The sequence below is a fragment of the Micropterus dolomieu genome, linkage group LG13 (assembly GCF_021292245.1).
Source record: "Micropterus dolomieu isolate WLL.071019.BEF.003 ecotype Adirondacks linkage group LG13, ASM2129224v1, whole genome shotgun sequence".
Classification (NCBI taxonomy): domain Eukaryota; kingdom Metazoa; phylum Chordata; class Actinopteri; order Centrarchiformes; family Centrarchidae; genus Micropterus; species Micropterus dolomieu.
In genome coordinates this window covers 19,718,944-19,744,195 of record NC_060162.1, presented here as the reverse complement: position 1 = coordinate 19,744,195, position 25,252 = coordinate 19,718,944, and the positions used below count along the sequence as shown (strand labels likewise).

At 39.0% G+C, this 25,252-nt stretch overlaps 1 protein-coding gene across 1 annotated transcript in view; it reads right to left on the bottom strand.

Moving 5' to 3' along the window:
- Positions 1-25,252, bottom strand: part of plppr1 (phospholipid phosphatase related 1) — a 59,725-nt gene that overhangs the window by 13,009 nt on the left and 21,464 nt on the right. Inside the window, exons 2-3 of the mRNA XM_046066002.1 lie at positions 22,561-22,670; positions 8,764-8,952 (exon numbers count right to left, since the gene is read on the bottom strand). Coding sequence (XP_045921958.1) covers positions 8,764-8,952; positions 22,561-22,620 — 249 coding nt within the window. The 5' untranslated portion in view covers positions 22,621-22,670. The remainder of the gene's footprint in view (positions 1-8,763; positions 8,953-22,560; positions 22,671-25,252) is intronic.

Genomic DNA, 25,252 nt, shown 5'->3' with positions numbered 1-25,252 from the left:
TAATATTTTCAAACACTTTTTACACTGGATGACGACTGACGTAAAGCATGCAAATACCAAATGAAACTATCATTGAATGCATCATGACAGAAAAATCCATCTTCTGATGCATAATGACCTAGAAACATCTGCCTTCAAAGGCAACACAACCAAAAAAGGTGTTTATCTTCAAATAGACTGTAAGTAGAAAAGGCAGGCAACTTATATCATGCAGTTTGGTCATGGCTGAGCAGTGGTTGTAACTAATCAAAATTCAATTTGCAGAGGCTGAAAAGAAGGTGTAAGTGACGAAGAAGGTGTAACACTTAACTAACATACCTTCACTGCAGGCTGTTGTTCAAAGGGAAATGTATGATCTAAATATAAACACAATTATTCATGGGCCTCTTTCAGTATCATGTGTAGAACACATAGTCAAAAGCATGCATATACAGAGAGCCCACAAAAAAATAAACAGACCTTTGCTATGCTGCATGTGAAATTTAGGTCGGTTTTGCCATGATGCAAGATCAAAGGTACTCCATTCAGTTACTGGAACTTAGAACTTTCAAAATAACTTTATTCCATTCGGGTCCATGAAATGCTGCTAATCAGGGAGCCATTTTCAGATACTTTCCCTAAATGACGACTTTAACATTTTCAAACCACTGGTAATTGCATTGAAGTATTTATCTCACTAGAGTCTGCCTCAGCGCTGAAAAGGTTAGTTACCACTGACTGATCATCTTGTTTCAACTCATGTAACCCCCCAGTCTCCAGTATGCAAGTGTCACGAAAACTGAACTGAAATGACTGAAAACAACTCTTTCTAAACGTACCATGTCAGAAAACTGAGGAACAACTTGGCATTCAACTGGCACAGTGTGTCTGAGCAGAAAATGAAAAGGTTGAACAACAGACACAAATAGAACATGCAAATCTTTCATAGGGCGCCTAATTGTTACGAGTAATTTGCCTGAGATGAAACGAACAGAACATACTTCTGGATCATATACTATCTTAATAACACTGACCCATCCACCAGTCTGAGCGGAGTTCGTAAAATACTGTACCTGTGACATGAGGACAAAATGACAGACAGTAACTGTCCACAGTATTTAGGAGTACCTTTTTTTGCATAGGTTTCACCCTGTTCATATTTGTTTTAACTCACACATTAAATGTCACAATTGTTCTCTGTCGAAAACCATAAATAATTCATGGCGTGGTTCGTTCCATCATACAGACTGCTGAAAGTAGAAATTTTTGATCAGATAATAATTAAGCATGCAGCCCTAGGCAGCAGACAACTTGTCTTGATTGTTACAGTTTAAAAGCTATTGATTATGTGTGAGGATCTTTTCAAATGTTAACGAAACAAATATCAGTAGTTCAAACTGAGTAAAGTTTATTTGGAAATATGTAATGCAGACTGAAAAAGGACCATGACAATGCTGTTATCTACCCATTCATCCAGTGTATCATTCGCGTTTTTGTTTAATTCATCTTTTATTCTATCAAATGTTAATAAATGGTAACAAATGCCCATTTGTTGTCCAAACAACAGCCCAAAACCCAAAGGTATTCAGTTTATAATGATAAAACTGAGGAAAGTGATGGCGGTGCAGTGGATAAGACACATGCTTTTGGTGTGATTCCCACTGCGACACATCCACCAACGTGTCCCTGAGCAAGACACTTATACTCCAGCGGCGTGTGACCACTGACGTATATATCAATTGTAAGTTGCTTTGCATAAAAGTCAGCTAAATGAGTGAATGTAATGTAAAAAGCAGTAAAATCTGTTGACTGATCACTTCATCTGGCCGAAGCTGAGGAGCAATGAGCAAGTGACAACCACCACGGCTTACCACAACAGGCTAAATAATACTCTTCTATCAATATTTTTCTGTAAATAATGGATCAAATGACTGTGTTTAATGTGATGTGTCACTTGCAGTGACGAACAGAGAATTGTCACCCAATTCAGTGTTTTAGCATCTTAATGTGTTTCAGCATATTGTTTTTGATGGCCTGCAGCTTTTCTGTTTGGTCCGCTCTCACCGCTCTCATGGGAGTTGTTTCCAGCAGCAGGCAGCTGTTTTCAGAAAACAACTTCCTATAAAACCCATTGTACACTTCCAACCAAGCACCAAATGATTGACTTACAAAGTTAGCGACTAGCTGTTGAACATAGTGGAACATTTAGCAGCTAAAGAGACAGATATTTCCTTCAGGAGTCATTACAGATTAAAACAGAGCTAAAATGAGAGTGAATATTGGACACATATTGAAACACGACTCCAAATGAATGCTAATGTTGGTCCACATCTGCTGGAAGTATAACTAGGGAAGTCTTTGCTCACATTCTCATCAACACATTCACTTTGTAAGGAGATAATATATAAAGTTGTTGTGTTTAGAGGTTGTTGTGCTGCCACGCAGTGGGGGTAAAAATCAATTAATGCTCCTTTTATGTCTTCTTAATGAGCTGATTATTTTCAGTATTGCTACCAAGACGCACATAAAAAGGAAGAGGAATTAGCCACAAAGGACCTAAATTGTCTCGAGAAACTTCTACAGTCTGTCATGGTGGTTTCTGCTCGCTACCTAAAATTAGTCAGCCACCTGTTTCTTTTGGATCCACACTTGACAAGAATAACATCATGCTTTTCTTATCTTGGCTCCGAGGGCAAAGGACTGACTTTCTGATGCCTGTCCACGGCTGAACAGATTTATAGACCGTTGCATGAGCATGACCTATCTAACCTCCACCGCCTGCCGTTGGTCCGGCCATGTGGAACATTTTGCATAAGTTACTGCCTCCCTGCTAATTGGCCAGCATCCCAGCTATGTCATCATTAAATCTGATTGGCTGCTTCTCCGGTTTATGACGCATGTAGAGATGGAGCGATACACAGCGTCAAGCACAACTTAAGCACCTGACGCAGCACTCTCAAAGGGCACAATTAAAAAGTTTGGGATAGCATACAGATGGCTAAAGAGGCCGTGAAATATAAAGGCCACATACAGGCCAATGAGAGAGAAAGAGAGCGGGGAAAGAGATGGAAATATAGCAGATGACCAGCAGTGCTAAACAAAACTTTAACAGCTGACACAGCCCTCTCTTAGGTGGCGTGTGTAATCAGGGACAAGCAGAATACAGGAAAGAAAGATTCATCTTATCGGGATTAATTAGATCTATATAAAACTACACACTAAAAATGAAACTGTGTAACCATGAGAGACAAAAGAGCACAACCACACTAATATATAAAGAAAAAATAGAATGTAGGAAAAAAATAGTTATACTTGAATGTGAAAAAATCAAATATGTTCCATAATTTTATTTACAATTTTTCCTGTGTACCAAGACATACACTTAAGTTGTTGGTTAGACATTCCAGCTGGTCTATGATGGCATTTCTTCTTTTTTTGTGAAGTAACCAGTGCAGAAGGTCTGTCAAAACTGCACACAGATGCACTCTAGTCAAATCAGCTGTAAATAATATTGTCTGTCATATTTCCTGGCCAATCAGAGCACTCTTCCGGATTTTAAACCAATTTATTTTATTGTGTATGTCAGAGTATGTGTGTGTGTGTGTGTTTGTGTGAGTGTGAGAGCGTGTGAGTACAGGTGTGGTAACACGGTGGACTGCTGATGCGTCTGCACACCAATTAGCCACAGGGAGAAAATGCAAGCTATAGGGTGTGTTTTATTTGTCCAATAAAAGTGACAATAATTCAGATCCTACTTCAGCCTAACATACCCGGTAACCGCACTCAATGTTTAGAGCCTGAGAGCAGGAACGAAATGTCCCAGATAATAAACCCAAAAAACGGGAGGCACAGAGAGGCAGCAGAACAGTAATATCTCATTACAAATAAATGGGCGGCGTGTGTCCAAGAACCAGACATCTTTAACAATCACATCCCTGATTAAGTGCCCCTTGAAATCATAATAGAAAAGGGAGATGACAGTTTGGAAAGGAACCTGGGATATAAAACTGGGACACATACAGGCTAAAAGCCTTTGCATTGTACTCTACAATTCATACAGATTTACTACATTTTAGATTTGCTGTAGAGCATTCAACAGAACATGACTCGTATTACTCAGCCAAGAAAGGGATGGGCATGAAGTAGTAGTTTGAAACACCAAATTCCATGATGACATGAAGAAATTACAGCATGCACACTACATATATCACCCCTGCTAACATCTATACAGTATGTACATTATTTAACGGCATGATATGCATTACATGATAATGCATAGGAAAGGTATAGTATTTGCACTACAGAATAGTGGGAGCGATGCAATTTTATAACATTGACCTATTTATCTCTAGGGTTTTGTGACTCTTTCTGTTTATATCTTTAACTCTGCGTTAAAGGAAGACACTTTCAGAAAATCAAGTCATTGTGAATAGATAATTATTCATGAATCAAATGCATTTAATATACAAATAAAAATAATTTCAAAATGTATTCAGCATTGGGTATTGACTGTAACAATACAAAGCACGTACAATGCAGAAAGACTATGAAAATTCTTACTGTTTTAGTTGAAATGTCTGATAGCTACACTACATGGTGGATATGGTGGTTTTGATAACATGGGTAAATAGCTACAACCCATAAATGCTCATTTTTGTAATTATTGTATATTATTGTTGTTGCACAAATTTGATAATAATGATAATGACAATAAGAACAAACATGGTGCGCTCCAGTAATTTAAATTGGCAGTGAATTATTTAGCTGACATGAAACCACTTTAACCGTTTAGCATACAACAAATACAGTATTTGTAGTTATCTTGTCACCACAGTATTTTCTTTTTCACACCGGACTCCCCAGATGAAGTGCACTAAAGTCTAAGCCGAAGCAGATTTTTTTTTTTAAAGAATCATTTAGAGCTAACCCATTGCACCACTGCAGCCCTTGACACCTATGCACTGCATGATGAAAACATACTGAGGCATGTGTCAGCTACGTGAAACACACTGAACCAGAATCTGTCTGGATTCTGGGATTCCATCATCCCCTTTCCACATATGGTCCATTTCAAACTCAAATTATTTAACAGACACACGCAAACACTCTTCAGGAGGTGTTCAGAAAATAATTGACAAGGGTTTAATAATGAAGCGACCCCGGGGGACCAGACACATATGAAGCCTGGGCTGGTGTGCTGGGTTGGAGTCATGGAACGAAACTGACACCTTGTGGCTGCATATCGCAACTCCTGCATGGGGCGTCTGAATCAGCAATGCAACACTTGCCCTACATTCATCTATTACTGTGACTCAGCTTTACAAATGAGCAGCTTGGACAAGTTTAAACTTTTATATGATTTGGTTATTACGTGTGTTTAGTGATAAAGATCTCTAATAGACCATTTTCATAAAGGATACTTTGCGATGTCAAACAGCAGGCAATGCTGGTGTGTAATTAATAACATTAATGAGGGCTGCACTCCTCTATGCCGGCTCACTGACACAGCTGAACCTTACATGACACAGAGCCATGTTAACAATATTGATTACACTTGTACTTTTCCTGCTATAACAATATTAGTATGTATACTAGTATGCTTTCTTTAGTCCCTTTTCCAATGTGAATACACAACATACTGAAACCTAACATACTAAGCTTAAAATTAGTATGTAGTATGGATTTAGCAACATTGTCTATGGGATTTTTTTCTATTTAACGACAGATGTGAAAGGACAACAGGAGCTACATTATAACTACAAGCACTGAGCCAATTCACACTTGACTTCCTGTTAATGTTAAAGAAGTAACACCGATCCAGCAGAACTGAATGAAAGGTGGATGAATGGTGAAACAACAGAGAGCAGGAAACACAGTTTGCTGTGACATTTTCTCCCATATTTTGGTAGAGAGAGTGGACTTTTCCAAAGATAGAGGGATAACTGCAGTAGGTTACAGACAGATAAGATGTATGACCAAATTTATATTCTGCATAGATGGCCTGTTTATTGAACGCATATAATTCAACACTGTGCCTGTTCTCATGCGTCACATATACATGCTTTGGAAAAGCCGTGTCTATTGTACGCAAAACGGCGATTTTGCATGTACAGTGGACGCCCCCAGGTACGTGTGTATGAGATCCAGGCCGCTAGCTATCTAGCTAGCGATGTTTTTGTTTAAGGAGTTGACAGACCCCCGAGGTAACTTCCCTAACCTCAACCATGGCATTAGTTAGTGCCTAAACCTAACTCAGTAAATATATGCATGTCGACCGGCTAATTACTTTTCTAAAACGGTAATATTATTACTAGTTACTAAGGCAAGTAACGCTGCGTTACTCGTTACTGAACACACCATCTTTGACGTAAATCCACGACTGTGCGGCAGCTCAACGGCACCGGACTTTGTTGTTAATGTCCGCTGATAGCCAAACACTAAAGGAAGAAAGGGGAATGAGGGAGAGAGGCGTTCTTTCCACCGCTGTAAGCGTTAACGTAGCGTTTTGTAACTACTGAATACTGCTCTTATAAACAGGCTACATGTGCAGAAAAACCGCTGTTTAAAAGTCGGGATTTACTTGCTTTATTTTTTCATTTCAGCCGGTGGCGTTAAGAAACGTTAGGCCTAGGCTATATGCTCTGTAAACACACTCCTTGCTGCTGTTATGGATATGATATAAGCTAAAAAGTCAGGGGAGACTGCTTTGTTTGGGGGTGAAGGGGGAAGGAGGGGTAGTGAAAGCAGTGTTTCCCATAATTAGCCAATAATTTGAACGCCACATACTGATTTTCCAAATTTTTTACCAGGCATATTTAAAATAATTTTTTTGCTGTATTGAGGAGCATATATTCAAGCAGCACCTCCTGGCTCGGCTCGCTCCCTCTTTCTCTCTCTCTCTCTCTCTCTCCCTCTCTCTCGTGAACACCGCTGCACAAACCTGTCCAACATTAGAATAACCCCCCTACAACGCTGTCATTCTGTGGGAAACACTGGTGCGTAACTACTTACGTAACTAGTTACTTTTATCACCCAGTAGGGCTGTACATATTCATTATTTTTCAAGTCGATTAATCTAACGATTATTTTTGTTTATTCTAAAGAAAAAAAAGTTGCCTGTTACTCGATTAAAATACCAATTTATCCAAAATAAATATCAAAAACATGTCTAATCAATAAATCTGTATTTTATTCAATCATCCTGATGAAGCACATTAGAATAATGACAATAGCAGCAAATCTTAAAATTAATCCAATTTCCACGTCACTGATGTTGTGATAATAACAATAACGGACATTAATTAGGCTACTTTACTTAAAACTTTAAATGTTTCTGACATGGATTAATTTGAATATTAAGTAATGCAGTATGATAATAAAATGTATTTCTGCATCAGTGAACACCTGAAAGGACTCACAGACTGTCCAGACAGTCACAGATCAGGATCAGAATCAGTTTTATTGCCAGGTATGTGTACACATACGAGGAATTTGACTCAGGATTGTACAATGCTCACAATGTGCTTACTTATACAATAATACAATAACACAATAATAAAATAATAATAAAATAATATCAGACACAAACTACAGAATAGACAACACTAATATACACACTATGAACAAAACAATATAGACATATTGACAATTGTCTGTAATTAGATTCAGCTGTTTTCTCGCTCATACGTGGCCGTTAAATAAACAGAAAATATGAAACAGCCTATCGTTACATGACTCGCGGTGTAACGTTACGTTACCCTGACAGCAGCGGGCAGAAATTACTTTTAACATGAAGGCAATGAAGAAATACTACGTGTCCTCGTGCTGATGATGTGCCGTGCTTGTGTGGCGACAGAAAGTTAACACGATTTGCGGCGCTGCCATCTAGACAAAAGTGCTGCGGGCTACTTTCGTTTCACATGTTCGTGCTGCTTCTCGTATTCGTGGACAGCAGCTGTGCTGCAGTGAAGCTGTTTCTAATTCACAGAGCTCACGGAGCAGCATGCTGTAGAGTGTCTGTCTGAAATACTCCAAACTTTAGACGGTCGAAAGCGCAGTCTTGTAGCTGAAGCTTGTCCGGGATAATCCCACATCAGATGCAGCGATATGTACCTAATGCGCGTCGACGTATTTACGTAATCGATTACGTTGATTACATCGACGTATCGCCCCAGCCCTATCACCCAGTAATAAGTAATAACATTACTTTTTTAAGGAGTAATAAGTAACTAGTAATATATTACAATTTCTGAGTAACCAATTGCCCAACACTGGTTATATGTAGCCTAAATGAAGACTGGCCACAATATGATATTTAGTGGAGTAGTGATTATTTCATAGTTACATATCATTTTTGGTGGTTCTAGTTTATAAAAATAGTTTCAAATGTAGAACGCTGTAAGCAGTGAACAAATGGTTGCTCTTTCAGAGAAAAGCAGGAAGAGAGAGAATAAACCCATTCATGCCACATGTGATTACTGCTGTTTACACTCCAGATTGTGGCCTAATATTTTAAGAAGTCGCCGGATTTAAACAGTGCAGTGAAATACACGTTAAATCTGATTGAATTGTATATTTTTCATTGCGTTTTTCTATTGTGATTTGAGCCAATTAAACAAGTTAAATGTGAGTATTTTGTCCTCCTTGACTTGAAAATAAGCGAGGTGCTACCTTATCATATTTTTTGGAATGTGCCCACTGGATATTGGTTTTAGCACTCCACCGAAAATCACACTGTTGAAGCGCAACCTCCTTTTTCAACACATAAAATGGGTTTGTACTCACTATAGCAGTGGGAGCAGCAGCCACCACGCAGTACAGGATGAGAGGGGGGATGAAGCTGGACTCCTCTGTGCCGGGGTACGGCTTCATCAGCTCCGCGTCATTACAGAAGAAACCCTGCACGTGCACGCTGAACAGGTCCGTGCACTCCATGTAGTAGGCCAACAACACCGTGCCGGACATGATGACAAGCTGGAAGAAAAACATGTTGGAGCGAGACAGAGCCAGAGAGTAGAGAAAGTTGAAAAATAGGAGAAGAAGAAGAAGAATGAGAAGGGGGAAAGAGGGACGTGTTAGTTGTATATCCAGTGCACTGCAGGCTATCCTCCTTGATTCAGATTGATTTCAGCGGATAAGAAGTCGATTTCCTTATTTAACAAGTTGTTTTGAGGCTGATCCCTGAACATCAATCCACTCGTCTCGCAGATGTGACGTATCAAATAGGTTTTAATAAAAAAACAACCGCATAAATCCCCTAAAAACATTTCTTTTCCTCTCTCTCTCTCTCTCTCTCGTTTACAAGCACCCCAGCACCACCATCACTTACCACCTCCTCTCCTCCCTCACCCCCTCATCCTTTTATCCCTCTAACATCATCTTTTGTCTCTGGCCTCTTTTCGCTCTCTTTCTAGAATCGGCTGCAGGCAATTTTGTTCTTTATATATATATATATATATATATATATATATATATATACACTGGAATAGAAAATGTAAGACATTGCCAAGCAAGTCTTTTAATGTTCAAATTAAAAAAGAAAAACCAGCTGCATTTATGTCATTCAGCCACTAATGTGCCGATACTGACGCCAATGTAGCCAACCTGCTGGCACTATGCTTGGTTGTTTTATATCAAAGGAAAGTGGTGAGATGTTTGCCAGATAGAAGAAAGGCCGTGCCACGTCACCGGAACTGGTAGTAGGAGTAGGATTTCTTAGTCAGGCAAAAGTACTGCCAATTAATGGAAATATTAGTCACATAAAAGTAACAACAGAGTAGTAGAACAATGGATACTCAGCTCCCTATGGGGACGGTGAAAATGTGAAATATGAAAGAAAAAGAAAGAACAGAATGATAAGAAGTTTTATTGATTGATGGAATGAAGCAGATCATTACAAATAAATAAGACTGGTCTTCACGTCTCATTTTTTCACATTTGTATGCTGAAAAACTGCTATCTGCTGAATGTTCGTATTTGAAACATCATAAAGTAGTGATAGCAGTATCATGAATGGTACCTGATTCTTACAGTTTTTCTCAATTGCTTGAACACTATAAGCAGGCTTTTGAACAAAAATTTCAAAACCATAACTCCATTTTTCAAAAAGTACACCCATTTCTCTAACCTCTACACACAAATCCCTTCATTTCTCATTGCCTACACCATGCGGTCATTGAGAAAACACTAACATTCAATATTTTTCACTGCATAGGTTGAGTTCAATTAGCACACAACTACCCAGGTGGAAACACAAACAGTCAAAATTGAAAACACACCAATCAGAAGCTTCAATAGATAGATAAAAGGGCCAGAGTCTGTTCATTCAGTTTTGGAACAATGGATCCAGAGAAATCTGAAGGCAGAGGTAGAGGACACCAGAGAGTGGACAGAGGAAGATGGAGGAGGAGGAGGAGGAGGAGGAGCAGTATGGAGAGGAGTAAGAGGTGAAGGAAGAGGAACAGTAGGAGTTGGAGGAGGAGATGGGAAAGGAGTAAGATGAAGAGTAGGAGGAGGTGGAGCAGGAGAAGGGCAGAGGAGCAGGGAGGAGGAGGTGGGAAACGGAGGAGGAGTAGGGAGAGAAGTAGGAGGTGGAGAACAAGAATCTCTGGCCTGTCCCAGACCAAAGACAGGATGTTCGGGCAGAATAATTTGTTGTTTGGTGTGTTGAACTGTACAGCACATTAAGGAATAAAAAATGTGCAAATGTTTACATTAGTTATTTCTTTTGTTATGTGAAAAGGTTTCTGAGGGGGAGAACCACAAGCAACATTACTAATAACCAGTTTTTGTAGTATTGTTTTGAATTTATCTCACCAGTGTGTAAGACTGTGTTGTTATGTGTGTTTGCTGAGGGCAAAGTTTGGTTTTTCAGCAAGATTGAATGGTTTTGAGTGGAAAGCTTCATTTTGACGTGAAAATAGGATGTTTGGGGAATTGGGTGAGAAGCTGTGGATTTGTGTTTAGTTTCAACAAAAAGAAGCATCATTTCAAGAAATGTGTTTAAGCAATTGAGAAAAACTGTAAAATGTGGTCAAGCCAGACATTTGTAATACTTCTCTCCAACACCAGGTGTCATTGTGCAACTGCAGAAAGATCAGCATTGCTTCAAAAGGAGGACAACACAATGCCAAGAAATACATATATTCCGCAATCTGCTGTTTACTTTAAAAGAAAAAAAAAAGAGATGTTAAGCCAACTAGAACAGTGATTATGACTGATTTTGTTGCAAACAATGGCAACATTGTTTAAATTAAACATTCATGCCAATAAAGCACACTGAACGGAATGGAACTGAACATGTCTGTTGCGACAGCTACAACCCAGCCTGAAAATCTGGTCGCCAAACCAAGTTGACAAAATGAGTGCAAGCCAGGTAAATAAGGTTAGAGCCCCGTTGAACTAAAACAATATGGCCTGAGCTGTCTCTTATGACTGAAAGCAAAGCAACAAATTCTAGGTCCCACAATGGACGAGGGCATTGGGACCCCATGTTTAATAAAATATCCTTAGCTGATTTGTTGTTTCTAGCTGTGGATCCATAACATTTTGACCTCTTTTTGAGGTCATTTTGACCTCTAGTCTTTTTGACTATGAGTTGTGTACTTTCACTCATTATATATTTTGTCATAATACACATATTAATAAACAAACAGTACAACCTTTAAAGCAGATTTATAAGGCTATTCAGAAATACAACCAGGGCAACAAATCAATGAGATATATATAAATTAACATTAGCATCAGTTACTTCACTAATAAGTTTGCTGACTACAAACTGAGATGACACTTCACCCGCTCCATCTCAGACTGATTACAGTTCAGGGCTAAATCCTTGAGAGCTTACTGTGTTACACTAACCCACATCTGTTTGTCATTATTCTTTGTTTACTTGGAAGCCTGGAACTTTGCTTATCCTTATGTTAAAACCATTCTTCAACTGTCAATTTATTAAGTACATCAAATCAAACTTGTATGGAAAGCTTTTTTATTATTATTGACACGTTGTTGAAATGTAAATTATACAAAAAGTGTAAATCAGCATACACGTTACCCAGTGATCCTGGGTAAAGAAAACCACAGATAGCATGTTGTGCAGTAGGTATTATTAGGTTAACAAAAATAATTTACTTCAATTATGGTTAATGTATGTAAGCTTGACATTAACTTTTTTGCTCACCAGCCACTGTGGCTAGTGTTTTTCCAAAGTTACTAACCACGCAGCCTTTTCACTAGCCACATGTTTTGTTGTTGGGAAATTACGTTTTATATGAGTAAAGTTGAGTACGGCGTGCTAAAATTTAGATGAACTACATTTAAAACCCTTCCAACCTAAGTGACCAGTGTACACACGCAAATCAAGATCACAAAATGTATAACACATTATCATTAACTCTGATATGATATGTGTGTAAAGCTCCTTTTTTATGAAAGTTAAAGACAAAGAGTAGCTTCTTAGTGCATATAAGTGGTGCATGGGTGTAGAAGATTCATTGAAGATAAAAACTGAAAAATACTAGTATCAGAAACAGGTCTAGAGACTGTGACCACCCTAAAACAGACTCAACTTTTCTATTCTCATTTGACAAAAGTCTGGATGTCATATTTGGCACGCACACCCTCGTGCGTGGAAACTGCAGAGAGTGAGATGCGCCTGACGAGTGGATTCTCCTACTTGAAATTATTTAAAATAGCTTGTCATAGTATCGCTGCCGCTGGTAAGTAGACAATTAACGAGTGGGAGACCAAAGTCTCCCACTCGTTAATTTTCATCCCACTTTTTAACCATCACTAAAAGAAAATATTTCAATGTTTTGCAGATAAAGAATCTTGCATATTTATTTATTTTAACAAATATGAATGTAATTTAGGCAGTGACCACTTTTTTGCACAGACCAAACCCCTATACTGTTTAATAATGTTACTGTGCATTAACTAATTGTAACCTAATGTGTATACGTTGTTATATTCGGCATACATACCATATGCATAGATTGCTGTTCATACTGTACGTATATCCATACATTTGCACTCTCCATTCTCCAACTCTATCCACTTCTCTTCTAAACATTTTCAATATATAATATTTAATATTGTAAGATATAGCATAATTGCAATTATCCGAAAAAAACACTATATTTCTGTACTTCTGGTTAGACGCTAACTGAATTTCATTAGCTCTCCATACTCTGCATAATGACAATAAAGCTGATTCTAATGTAAGCAGAAGTGGTCCTAAATGAAGAGCCATTTGGGAGCTGAGAGAGCCAGCTCTTGGAAAGGAAGAGAGTCATAAGATAAGGGGGAGTTGTTTGGAAGAGAAACTTTTCACAGTGGATAGTCATTGGCCCTTGTTCTACCTCTAGCTTGGGTGATAAGTAGGGATGGGGATCGATAACCGGTTCTAAACGGACCCTGTTCCAAAATTTCTCAAAACCCGAAAATCAATAAGGTCTGAGCTTATCGATACTGCTATCGAGACTAGCGGGTCCTATAATGTAACGTTACGTCTCGAGCGTCAAATCTGATTTATCTTTAAACACAATGGATAAGAAAGCTAATGTTTGTAATGATTACAACAAAACACGGTATTAAACGGGCCCGGGACTGTTTATCATCAGGCTGCAGCGTCTACCTGCTCTCTGTCGGCTCCTACATACACACACACAGCGGCAAGCAGAGAAAGACGCTGCTCTGTCGCGGTGGAGACAGTGAAGTTAAGTTAGTTCCAAACTACTGGAGTTGCTGTCAGCTACGCTTGTTACTGTAAGTATGTGCAATAAAACCTTCGGGAGTAAAAAGACAATACTTTATCAATACACCTGTCTGTAAGGTAAACATGTAGAAAGGGTTAATTTAATCATCTCTGTCCTCAGTCTCTCATCCTGTATTACGCAAGCACAGCTAACATTAGTTTGGCAATTAGCCAAATGTTACAAACAAGCCAAATTGAAAGCTGTCTGTCTGGAGCACAGACTGGTCTGTAGTCTTAAAATATGGCACATTGTTGTAAACTCAGCTGCAGGGTGATACAAACCAGCCGCTCCTCCTTCTACCAGGTAACATTACTGGTAGGCAGTGAGAAGCTGCGGACTGACGCCTGAGTTTTTTTTTATTCTTTCTGAACGTCACTCAGTGTTGTGATGTCACATATTTGCTTCATATAGTGACGTTACTGTTGTAAACATTAATCTTGCTGCACTAGAAATATTTAGCTGTATAAAGCTGTTTAAAATATTAAATTCTAATCCTATAATTTATTTAAAAACAACCAGGCAGTTAATATGCACACTTCAATATGTGTTTATTTATAGCAAGTCATATACTGTATCATCTCAATATATAACAATGTTATAGAACATTGAATATTTTCCTCATACCGTGCAAGCCTACGTCATGCCTGTTGGGTCTGGTCTTACCAAATAACTGTCACCAAATAATACTAAAGTATCAATAGTGGTAGTCTCAATAAGGGTATCAATATCAATAAAAATTTACGAACCCCATCCCTAGTGAAAAGCCACCACATTTAAGCTATTATGGCACTTTTTAATTTGTCGTATGCTACAGTACACACTGACCTGTATATGATTCCTCAAACACATTCATTTTGCAGCTGCACACAGTAAACAGCTCCTGGCATTCCTAGGTCAGACACTACAGTAAAACACAAGAGCTGATTTACTAAACCTCAGCAATACTGAGATTGAGCTGAGCAATACTGTCCAATCAAACTAGCTGACCAGAACTAACTGTTGTTTCATGCAAACTAATTTTATCTACTGTAAAATATACACGGAGTGTGAAGCAGACTGGACAATATGGCCAGTGGGGTTCTGACAGGGAAGGCAAGAAAGCAACTGTGTTTACAGAGGACAGGAGAGAAATGCTGGCAGACCTAGTCCTGTGACAGATGGCCATGCGGAGATGTCTAGGTGTGTGTGTTTGTGTGTGTTCTGCAGTGTGTGTGGTTTATCAGTTTCTCTGCCAACATTTCAGATAACATTAAGCTAGTTAGCAATATTTATTGCATGCTACAGACATGACGGACCATAATAGTTGGCTACACACCCTACATTGCCACAACCTGGTTCTGCTACTACTCATAACTAAAGGCAAACAGCAAATTGCAGCCAGTCACATGATCAGAAACTACATTTACATATTGTAAAAAAAAAAGAAAAATAATCCTCCAGCTCCTGAAAGTAGCTTGTCACCACCCAGAATCCGAAACACAGAGACAGACAGATATGGGATCATTTCCTGATTTCATGTTGTTCCAAAAACACATTCCGGAAGGGTAATCGGCTAAAACATTATTCACAGGTCTCCTTTGAAAATATGTAAATTCCTTCGCTTGCAGAAATGCCACGTAATACCTTGTGGGATCACATACCTGAGGATGCAGGTTTACAAGAAAATGCCTGAAAAGGGCAGATTAATAAGAGGGGAGCAAACTACAGTACACTTGTTGAACTTTTATTATTATTACTGAGATTTCATTTACTTTGACCTTCACTTTATTTGTATTTGGAAAAAAGACCAAAGCTTGCCTCAAGTTCAGTCACAACAGAAACCACATTTGTGTTCGTTCACCAGCCTGGTTTCAGCAGTAGAATGAAATGTTAAGGTTGCTGGTACGAAACATTGAGCTGGCTGGAAAGATCAAGATGTCCTTGGACCATTTCTTTCCTTCTACAATCATCGGAATCACATTCTACCTCCTTCTACTTCTCCCCATTATAAATCACACAGACCGTACCATAAACAACCAGTGAGCTATTAGACATGAGAGTCAACCAGCTGTGGCAAATTACTAAAAGAAGACCATGAGAGACAAGCAATTTCATTTTGTTCAGCCTGATCTTACTCTTCTCCTCTCTTGTCCTGCAGTCGCTAACCTTTTGATAAAGATGTTGAAGTGTGCCAACAACACTATTGAAAAGAAAATAGGGGTGCAGTGTAATCCCTGGATACTGGTAGCCATTTCTGTGACTCATGAGCTGACTTTTGTGTGACAGTTCTACACCTGGACAAGTGTCCCTTTCTCTGTAAAGCATAACTTGCGGCTTCATTATATTCACTCCCCAGCCAGCGTCATGCTGCATTAGCTGTGTGAAGGGCAGGCTGACAAGACTGGCTGTCGTAAAATGGCTATACAAAGTTACTGCAGCATGCCATTATCCGTCTCCCTTGGAGGGTACAATTCACCTCTTTTACCCAAGATTCTGGCAGGGCATTTTGGTGCAGCCATCTACCTCTGTTGAGTTTTTACTTGCCACATTTCTCTGTCCCTTCAGTGTTCACTTTAGAGGAATGGGCAAAAATAAAACCTACTGCCAGCATTTATAAATCATTTATTTGTATGCCTCTAACAAAGTAAAATCCCCTACTCTGTCTCAAACTTAAAACTGTTCTAATCAATATTTCACAATTAAAACTGGATCAAATGACTGCCTGTAATGTTAAAGGGATAGCTCATATTGATAAACCCACAGAGATTTATCACCCCCTCAGCTCAGTGTGCTGTTACTAATACTAATGTTACAGCGTGAAAACATACAATATGCGGAATTAGATATACACTGCCCCAGTTTAAAGGTACTTTATTTGTCACATACATGTAGCAAAATTCATCCTCTGCATTTAACCCATTCTAACCACAGTACAGCGCCTGAGAACATGCAAACTCCACACAGAAAGGCCGGAACAACTGGGTTTCGAACGTGGGACCTTCTTGCTGGAAAGCCCCAGTGCAACCCCTTAGGCCACCGTGCTGCCTAGTGCTTGTCACCCCGGCGGTGCTATCAGAGTTTAGCCAAGTGTTTGTAGCTTTGACCAGCTGTTTGTTGAGTATGGGGAAATCTGAATTGGAGTTTTCTCTGATCATGGACCAAATATGTCTACTGCATTGACAGCACATTTTTATGAAAAGAAAAGCCCAGTTCTATGACAATCAACAGTGATGAATGAGTGATGATTATTATGTTTGCATCTGTTGGGTATTGACAACAACATTACTTTGCTATATGTTTGTAATTACTTTCTACACAGCCAATTTCATCATAATAACATTTTAACCTATCACTACCCTTCTCCAACCCGCCCAATCTCTTCTCTTCTCTCCTTCACTCCAAAATCTTTTGATTGTCAGTCCCACCGCGCCTTTCCTTCCTCATGTCTTGAAAACAACCAGGAAAATGTTATATAAATCCAACACCAAGTCCTAGATTTTCACTTCACTGTCATGTTGTGTTAGCTGACTGGAAAAAAAGACTGACAGAAATGGGCATGTTGGCCTGGCTTCCCCGGATTTAGACCGTGATATTACACTTGTTACACTCTTGTCTTTAAGTAACACAGAAGACAGTTACTCATTTTTATTTTTTCCTCCATATATTCAAAAAGCTATAAGATAAATGATATATGAGATATGAGATATAATGATGAATAGTGAGCTGTTATATTTGTGTCACTGTATTAAATAGCTTTAATGGTCCAGTGTGTAATATTTAGGAGGATCTATTGCAATATAATATGCATGAATATGTTTTCAGTGGTGTATAAAGACCTTACATAATGAACCGTTATGTTTTTACTACCTTAGAAGATCCATTTCTGTTTACAGTCATGTTGCACCGCCATGTTTCTACAGTAGCCCACGCACTCAAACTGTTCTACAGAGCATGTTTTGTCACTACATCAAATACGTACAAGACGAAGAAGCAGAATAAGTAGTAGTTATAGTAGCAGTAGTCATCTGATTTATTAGAAGTAAGAAGAGACGTGAAATGGACAAATGGAGACCCAGATGTATTATTTAGCACCAGAGCCTGCATGCTTGGAAAGGGAGGGGTGAGCGGTGACTGATGGTGCAAACAAAGCGTTGATGTAAACAATTTGCGTCCATGCTTTTTAGTAATCAAATTAATGGAATTAATCAAATTAATTGATCGTTTCAGCCTTAAATATATCCACACATTTTGCCAGGGGTAAAAGAGGAACATATGTTTTCACAGCCTTTTTGTTGTTGGATTTGGAAATTAGATTTATTAGTTGTTTATATGCTCTGATAATGCTAATTCAACACATCTTTGCAGTAGCGTCCATGTTGATTCCACATTCCGACTTAAGAGCACATGAACACACCAAAGTCGGAAGAATGACTTCACAACTAGGGAAATAGGACCACCCGAGGAGCATGTGAATGCATCAAGAGACTTTTTTTAGCAATTCGCAACCCTCGCCACTCAAACTTACACACTGAACCTTTAAATGAAAAATCCCAGATATACCAAAGACAGTTCTTAAGAAACAAAGACAGCATCTTAAAAAAGAAGTGACAGTCTTTATGTTGTTCCAAAGTGGGTCTAATGCAGTTTGTAATATTCAGTAGCAGTTGTTACTCTTTTACACCATCACATGAAACAATAATGAAATTATTTAGGTTACAGGTGGTTTCAAATCTGATTTACATGAGAAAACAATACAAGTGGTTTCTTTATTTATCAGTGTGGGTCAAAATTCCCTCACCTTCAAAACACAAAATAGCCTCTGCACTATATGACAATCTACCTGTCCTCTCCTGATCTTTAAGTGAATATCTCCTGTAGAAACTACTGTCATCCCAGATTGCAGACATGTTTCCCATTCAAACTCAAACAAACTTATCAGGTTTAATTAGGCTGTGTGCTGTTCCAAAACTGAATTTAACATGCCATTCCCCAGATAAAAGTCCCTTTTTAGAATCCCCCAAGTTAAAATCTTATTCCATCAGTGTAACCAAGAGAGAGACAGAGCAACATCAAAATCTCTCCCTGCGGGATGGGTTTCTTGCTTTTGAAAAAATGACAGCCCAGAACATTATTACACCAGACTGGTAGAAGAGATTGAGCAAGATAAAAGAAAGAAATTATCTCTAAGGGTGACAGTGGGTGTTTTCACAAACGATTGGTTAATTTCCATACAGCCCAGTGCAGGTGATGTTTTGAAAAGACTTTACTAGGTACTAGCAAAAAGTGTACACAGCCAGGTTTACACTTTTGTACACAAAGCCTGAAAAGTCTAGGTGGTCCTAGTTAGATTAATGAAAGCCTTGGGCTATGTGTATTACATAATCTCATCTGGTGGGGGGAGGTACAGAATATAGGTGTTCTCATTCTTCACTTCCTTCCCTCTATTCTACTTTCTTCATCAACCCCATGTCATGTCTTCTTCCTCCTCCTGTGTGTCCCATTTTCCTGTTGCACTCTTTCCCAGTCCTCTCATCCTATTCTTATTTTTATTCCCTTTCATCTCATAGTCCTGTATTGCGTTTTCACAATCGCTCCCAAAGTAATGGCAAATGGCGACAACAAATAATCATCTTGAGGTAGCGGATGAAAGAAAAGCAACAAGTCACATGATGAAATAAACAAATCACCATAAATAAACATCCTCCCTGTCACACAGCCTCTGGCACTGAACTACACAGTCAAGCTGCTCCAATCAGGACGCTTTGTTTCGGGTCATGTGACAGCACTGTCCCTCCGCCTTGCTCTGTTCGTGACAGGCGAGGTGAGTAAGAGAACAGGGGCAAAAAAAGAGAGAAGAAGAAACAAAGGAGCAGAGAAAGAGAGAGGGGCACTGAGATGAAGCAATACAAAAGAGGATAAGGAAGGTGGAGAGAAAGGAAGAGCACGAGAAACTGTAAGAGATGAGGGGCGAGAGAGAAATGAGGCTGTGAGGATGTGACAGAGACATCAAAGAGGGAGGGAAAGAGAAAACAGGGACAGGCAGAGTGACACGGGGAGATAGATAGGATGCCTTTGAGAAATGTCTGTGAAGAACAGGGGGAGTAAGTGAAAACAGAGAAATTAAAATTAAAGACAGCTTGCTACTTAATGGGCTACATTACAGTGTCTCTGGTAGGAGCACTCTGCCTGTGCTCTGCTGCAACATGGAGAAAATATACATGGTGTGACAGATTTTTTTAAATATTGAGACATTTACACTGTCATGTAACCCCCCCCCCCCCCAAGTCTTGTGCTTACTTGTGCTTTTCATTTAGATACTGAAAGTCAATAGAATGTCCAATAAAATTAACAGCACAGGCCTGGGTGACAACGCTATATTATAAATGAATATTATATATTATAAACGAAACACAGTTCAGTGAATTGAACATCCATTCCATTGTTATGATCAGTACAGGCAATTGTGCTTATAGACATATTGGGATGTTACTAATCTTGATTTCAGCCATTTTACTGCTGCACTCATGCATTTAGTATTGTCCTTCCATAAAGACAGATTGAGACTGAGAAGAGAGTAGTCAAAATCGAGCAGTAGAGGCCGAGATATCCTGACTTTAAGCCAGAAAAAAACACTGGATCGTACATTTCGCAGAAAGCAACTCAATAGCATCTTTCAGTTGACCCTGACGTCTTTTAAACTCCATGTCCCCTGTTTGTAAGTCAGGCTTTCTGCTAAAAATATTGTACTCTCCAAATCCAGCTATTCACTTAAATAGCTTTAATGGTCCAGTGCATAATATTTAGGAGGATCTATTGACAGAAATGCAATATAATATTCATAACTATGTTTTCAGTGGTGTATAAAGACCTTACATAATGAACCGTTTTGTTTTTACTACCTGCTGTTTACATCTTGAGCTCATAACAACAGATTCAAGTAGATATGAACAATGGTGAAACTATAAAACTGTAATGTTTATTCAAGAGGGAGCAATTTTCTAATCTCATAAGGCATTGTGAACAACACCGTCAACATTTCCTTTTCCCTCATCTTCCGCAGTGATCCTAATTGATGTGATTAGGTAACAGAACAGCCATTACTCGGACTTGTAATGATTTTAATTCTCTCATCTCCAATAAAATCGTCAAGACAGCCACATCTCCTGCATGAGATCCATCAATAACCAATAACAGCAGCTTGCTTATTGGCTTCATACTGGCTTGGCAACCATCAATGAACATCTTTGAAGATGCAAATGTTGCTATGGTGATACTGTCTCTAACTGGTGTGAACAAGCTAAAGTTGGTAATATAGTATTCTGCAGGAGGTCTGGAATAAGCTTGTTTTTTAACACAAAATCTCATCATCAAAATCTGATATGAAGAGATGTGCAAAATCTAAATCATGATAGAAAGTTGTTTTGCTACAAGAAGAACAAGAAGCTATTGTGCATCCACTTGTACAAAACATCCTGAATATAGAATTTAGCACCACCTAGATGATCTGGGGATGTTATAATGATGTGATAAATCGGTTACATATCAACCCCCCTCTAGTTACACATTCTAATTAAACAATTTGCACAGCCATGATTAGCAATGTCCAACTGAGCATTTCATGCTGACTTCCAAGACACTTGAAAGCTGTAAATTGCTGTACAATGATGACAGAAGGACTTTCCACAGAAGCTGAAGAACTTTGTGATCATTAATAGTGTGTCACAATTTAAAAAAAGAAGCTTTTTCTAGGAGGATGATGCTTCAAATGTGGCTGTCTCAACTGTGTTTTTATGTTAATGCTGCTGTATGTGGCCATTTCTCACTTAAGCTTAAAGTCTGGCTGCGTGGGAGTCAAAGTAGCATTTTAACATTTCTAATATGGCATCAGTTGATAGCACGTCTGACCTTTTCTGAAAAACACAAATTAGAATACGCCATGCACCATTTCCTTTTTGCAGGTATACAGAATGGATAAGTGCGAGAGTTAGTTAGAAACTGAAACTGAAAATTGGAATAGAACTAATCTCACAAGGCAGATATTTGCCATCGCTTGTATCATCGACACTAAGCTCCATTTAAATCATTGATATCTGGCCAATCAATAACTGGGGCTGTCTTCAGTTAATGTCTCAGATGTGAAAAGAAGACCAGAACAATGATCTGATTGTTACATAAGAAGTACTGAGGCAAAAAATAGGCAATATCCCATGAGGATTCTTCAAAAGCAGCAAGGTAGAACATCATGAATCAAATGAGAGAAATTACCACATAAAATCGTCACATTTCACTTATCTTGGAGGACACACATCAGCATAGCATAGACAATTATATTCATTTACATGAAAGAGTCTCATGATGGGTGTCAGAAAATATGACTAAGGTCAGTCAAGAAGAAGGCATGAGATAAAAGAAGAGGCAGAAAGAGAGCATAAACTCATCTGAGACTGTTATGCAGGATATTTCCTCAGAGAAGTGTGTGTGTAAGAGAGAGAGTGAAAGAGAAAAAGAGAGAGGGGAGAGCAATGCACGGCTCCTGAGACATCTCTCTGATTAAGGACTTTCAGTTGACATGGTAATTAAATATTGAGGAGTAGCACAATTCTTTCACACACACACACACACACACACACACACACACACATTCAGCTTTCCACTCATTCCTACACTTTACGCTCCGGTTAACAGTGTATTATTTAACAGAAGAGGTCATTTGCTAATGGTTAAATTGTCACTCAAAACACGCACACACACACACAAACCACCATCATGTACATTCAACACACCAGGACTAAAATCCATGCACATATGCATGAGTTTTACACTTTGTTCAAAAAGCGCAGCCTCTCACCTCTACAAAGATGAAACAGGGGATGATGGAGTAGCTGCGCAGGGTGTTGTTGGACGCCATCTTGTCTCCTGTCGGGAGACTTCTCCTTTCAGGATTCACGGCAGCTCACTCTGCAAAGATAGGAACATCAAGTGTCAGGGCTTATTATCTGATAATGACAGAAATGCCCCGATGCCATTTCCACCAATCACACTAGATCTTTGTTGATAGGAGTACTCAGCAAAATGGAGTATTGATGAGAACCATTCTTGATATTGACCGATTATTTACAGCTACAAAGGGTATTAATTAAGATTATTACACTCCAAGACTTCATACCAGTTACTTGACCTTTCTCATGTCATGTAAAAACACTGTGTGGGAAGAGGTTTTCCTTCCTAACAGAGCAGTAATATGCTAAAATCACATTAGCTATTATTTACTCGGAAACATGATGAGCAAAGAATCATATTTGTCAAAATCACCACATTTGGGAAGCTGACTTTCACAAGTAGCCTAGCCAACCATCCATCCATTCATACTTGAGGTGCATATCCTGGGTCCCAGTGGCAGAAAATCAGAACAGCTAAAATTACCTTTTTCTTTCCCAAAATCCCTCTGGGTTGATCCAAGATCTACCAAAGCATCTAGGAGATTCAGTCCCTGTGTTGTGTCCATGTTGGACCTCGCAGTCAGTTGTGCCCACAAAACCTCCAAATTAATTAAATTTTTGACGGCCTAAAGGTGCTCGAAAATTCACAAAACTTTGCACAGATGTCCCAATTGGCATAGTGTCATATGGGTCTTGTGCATTGCCCATAGCGCCCCCTACAAATTATTTTTAAATATTGGCCCACGCGCCACATTCAGACTACATGCACAAAATTTCTGTGGGACGTGTATAATACCAAGACACACAAAAAAGCCTAATTTATAGGGCGAGTACTTAAACAAATTCTTCCTAGAGAATTAATCGGATCCACTTCAAATTTTCGCTGTGCAACTTGTAGCAATAATATAACACAGCTTTGTGAGTTTATGATGAAAATCATTTATTTGCCGTGAAACAGGAACTTGTTAAACTTCAGTGTACATGCTCACATCTTTACCAAACTTTACATGTTTGATATGAATTCTGCCCTGAATGCATCTACACACCAATACTCATTCACTTTTATAGCGCTACTTACTGGCAACAGGTAGTAAGCTCTGTGTGATAATCATCATTTCATTTACATGAAATTTTCAGTGTAGTCCACACTTGATATACAGGTACACAACATATCGTTAGCAGGTGTTCTCTAGCGCCACCTGCGGAACACAGAGTCAAGCTTAATTCCTTTGTGAGGCATCCAAAACACATAATAATTCAGAGCTGCGACTCCCAACCTCCAGCCACTGCATCATGGCCTAGACGAGCGTCGCGGTGCAAGGGCCCGTCCAACACTGCTTGCAGCATTAATTCAATTTGCAATAATATAACACAGCAAATCCTTATATCTGATAAACTAGAGTCAGGAAAGGTTTGGCATTTTTATTCAAAAAAATAATTAATCATGAAACGTCTTAGTGAAGAATTTTCTGTCACTCCATGAATTGATTAATCGAGTAATTGCACTTCTTCTTGTAGCTCCAAGAGCAACCAGGGCCCATTGCACTCACTGCCTGCAAGGCGATGAGTAGGGATCAGGTGGAAAGGGGGAGGGTCGGGGTAAATCCAGACTTTGTGGACCTTGGTGACAAAAACTAGCTAGTTTCTGTATCCTAATTACTTTAAACCCTTGGGTAACGCTTAAACTGAGCAATGGCTGCATTCTCTGCTTTTCATTATATGCATTCTGATGATGACATTTTGCTCTGTTCTTGTTTGTATTGGAAAAATAATAATATAAGTGAATTCAGAATCAAAAATCACAGTGGTTTAAAAATGTATCGTGAACTCCTCTCTCTGGCTCTGTCCAACGTGCAGAGACTGCAACCACACAGATAAAACTGATCTCCCACACTCAAACACATTATCTGGCACTGCTTCTGTTCTCCTGTCATCGTGTTTTACTGCATTTCATTATAGCTTCTAATTGTCATAAACAATTACATGTCATTTCCCCATAGAGACCAGTGGGCTCCTTGGTGAAAGTGGGAATCAAATAGAAATATGCAACAAATAGGGGAATAGCAGCCGAGCTGGAATGGCTTGTCATTTACTTAGCATAGCATTGTTTTATTTCCAGAGAACTGACAGTGCAAGTGGCACGTGTCCTGCAATTTCAGCGGATATTGATTAGGTGGGTTTTAAAAGGTACTATGGAAAGACAGAAATTCCAGTTTCTGCTGTGGTAATTGTTGAGTTATTGGTATTAATCAACATAGCTATGACCCCCCTGCAGATATTTAATGCTCATAAATGTGTCACAGGGCTGTAATCTTACTTAATTCCCCATTAAACAGTAATATTGTGTCTGATTTGAGAGCTCTTTCTTGTCCTCCTGTGCAGTTCTGAATAATGAAAGGCAGCGAATATGGAGAGGAGTGTGTAGAGGAGGAGGATTGTTGTGGAGCCAAGTTGGAGAGAAAGGGGGCAGTGAAGCATTCCAAATTCTACATTTAAAACTGTTTTTTACCAACTGATGTTTTGTTTTTTGTACTAGATAGTGAATTGTCCTTGAACACTGGCTCATTTTAACCACTGGAGAGACTACTGAGCCAGGTTCAG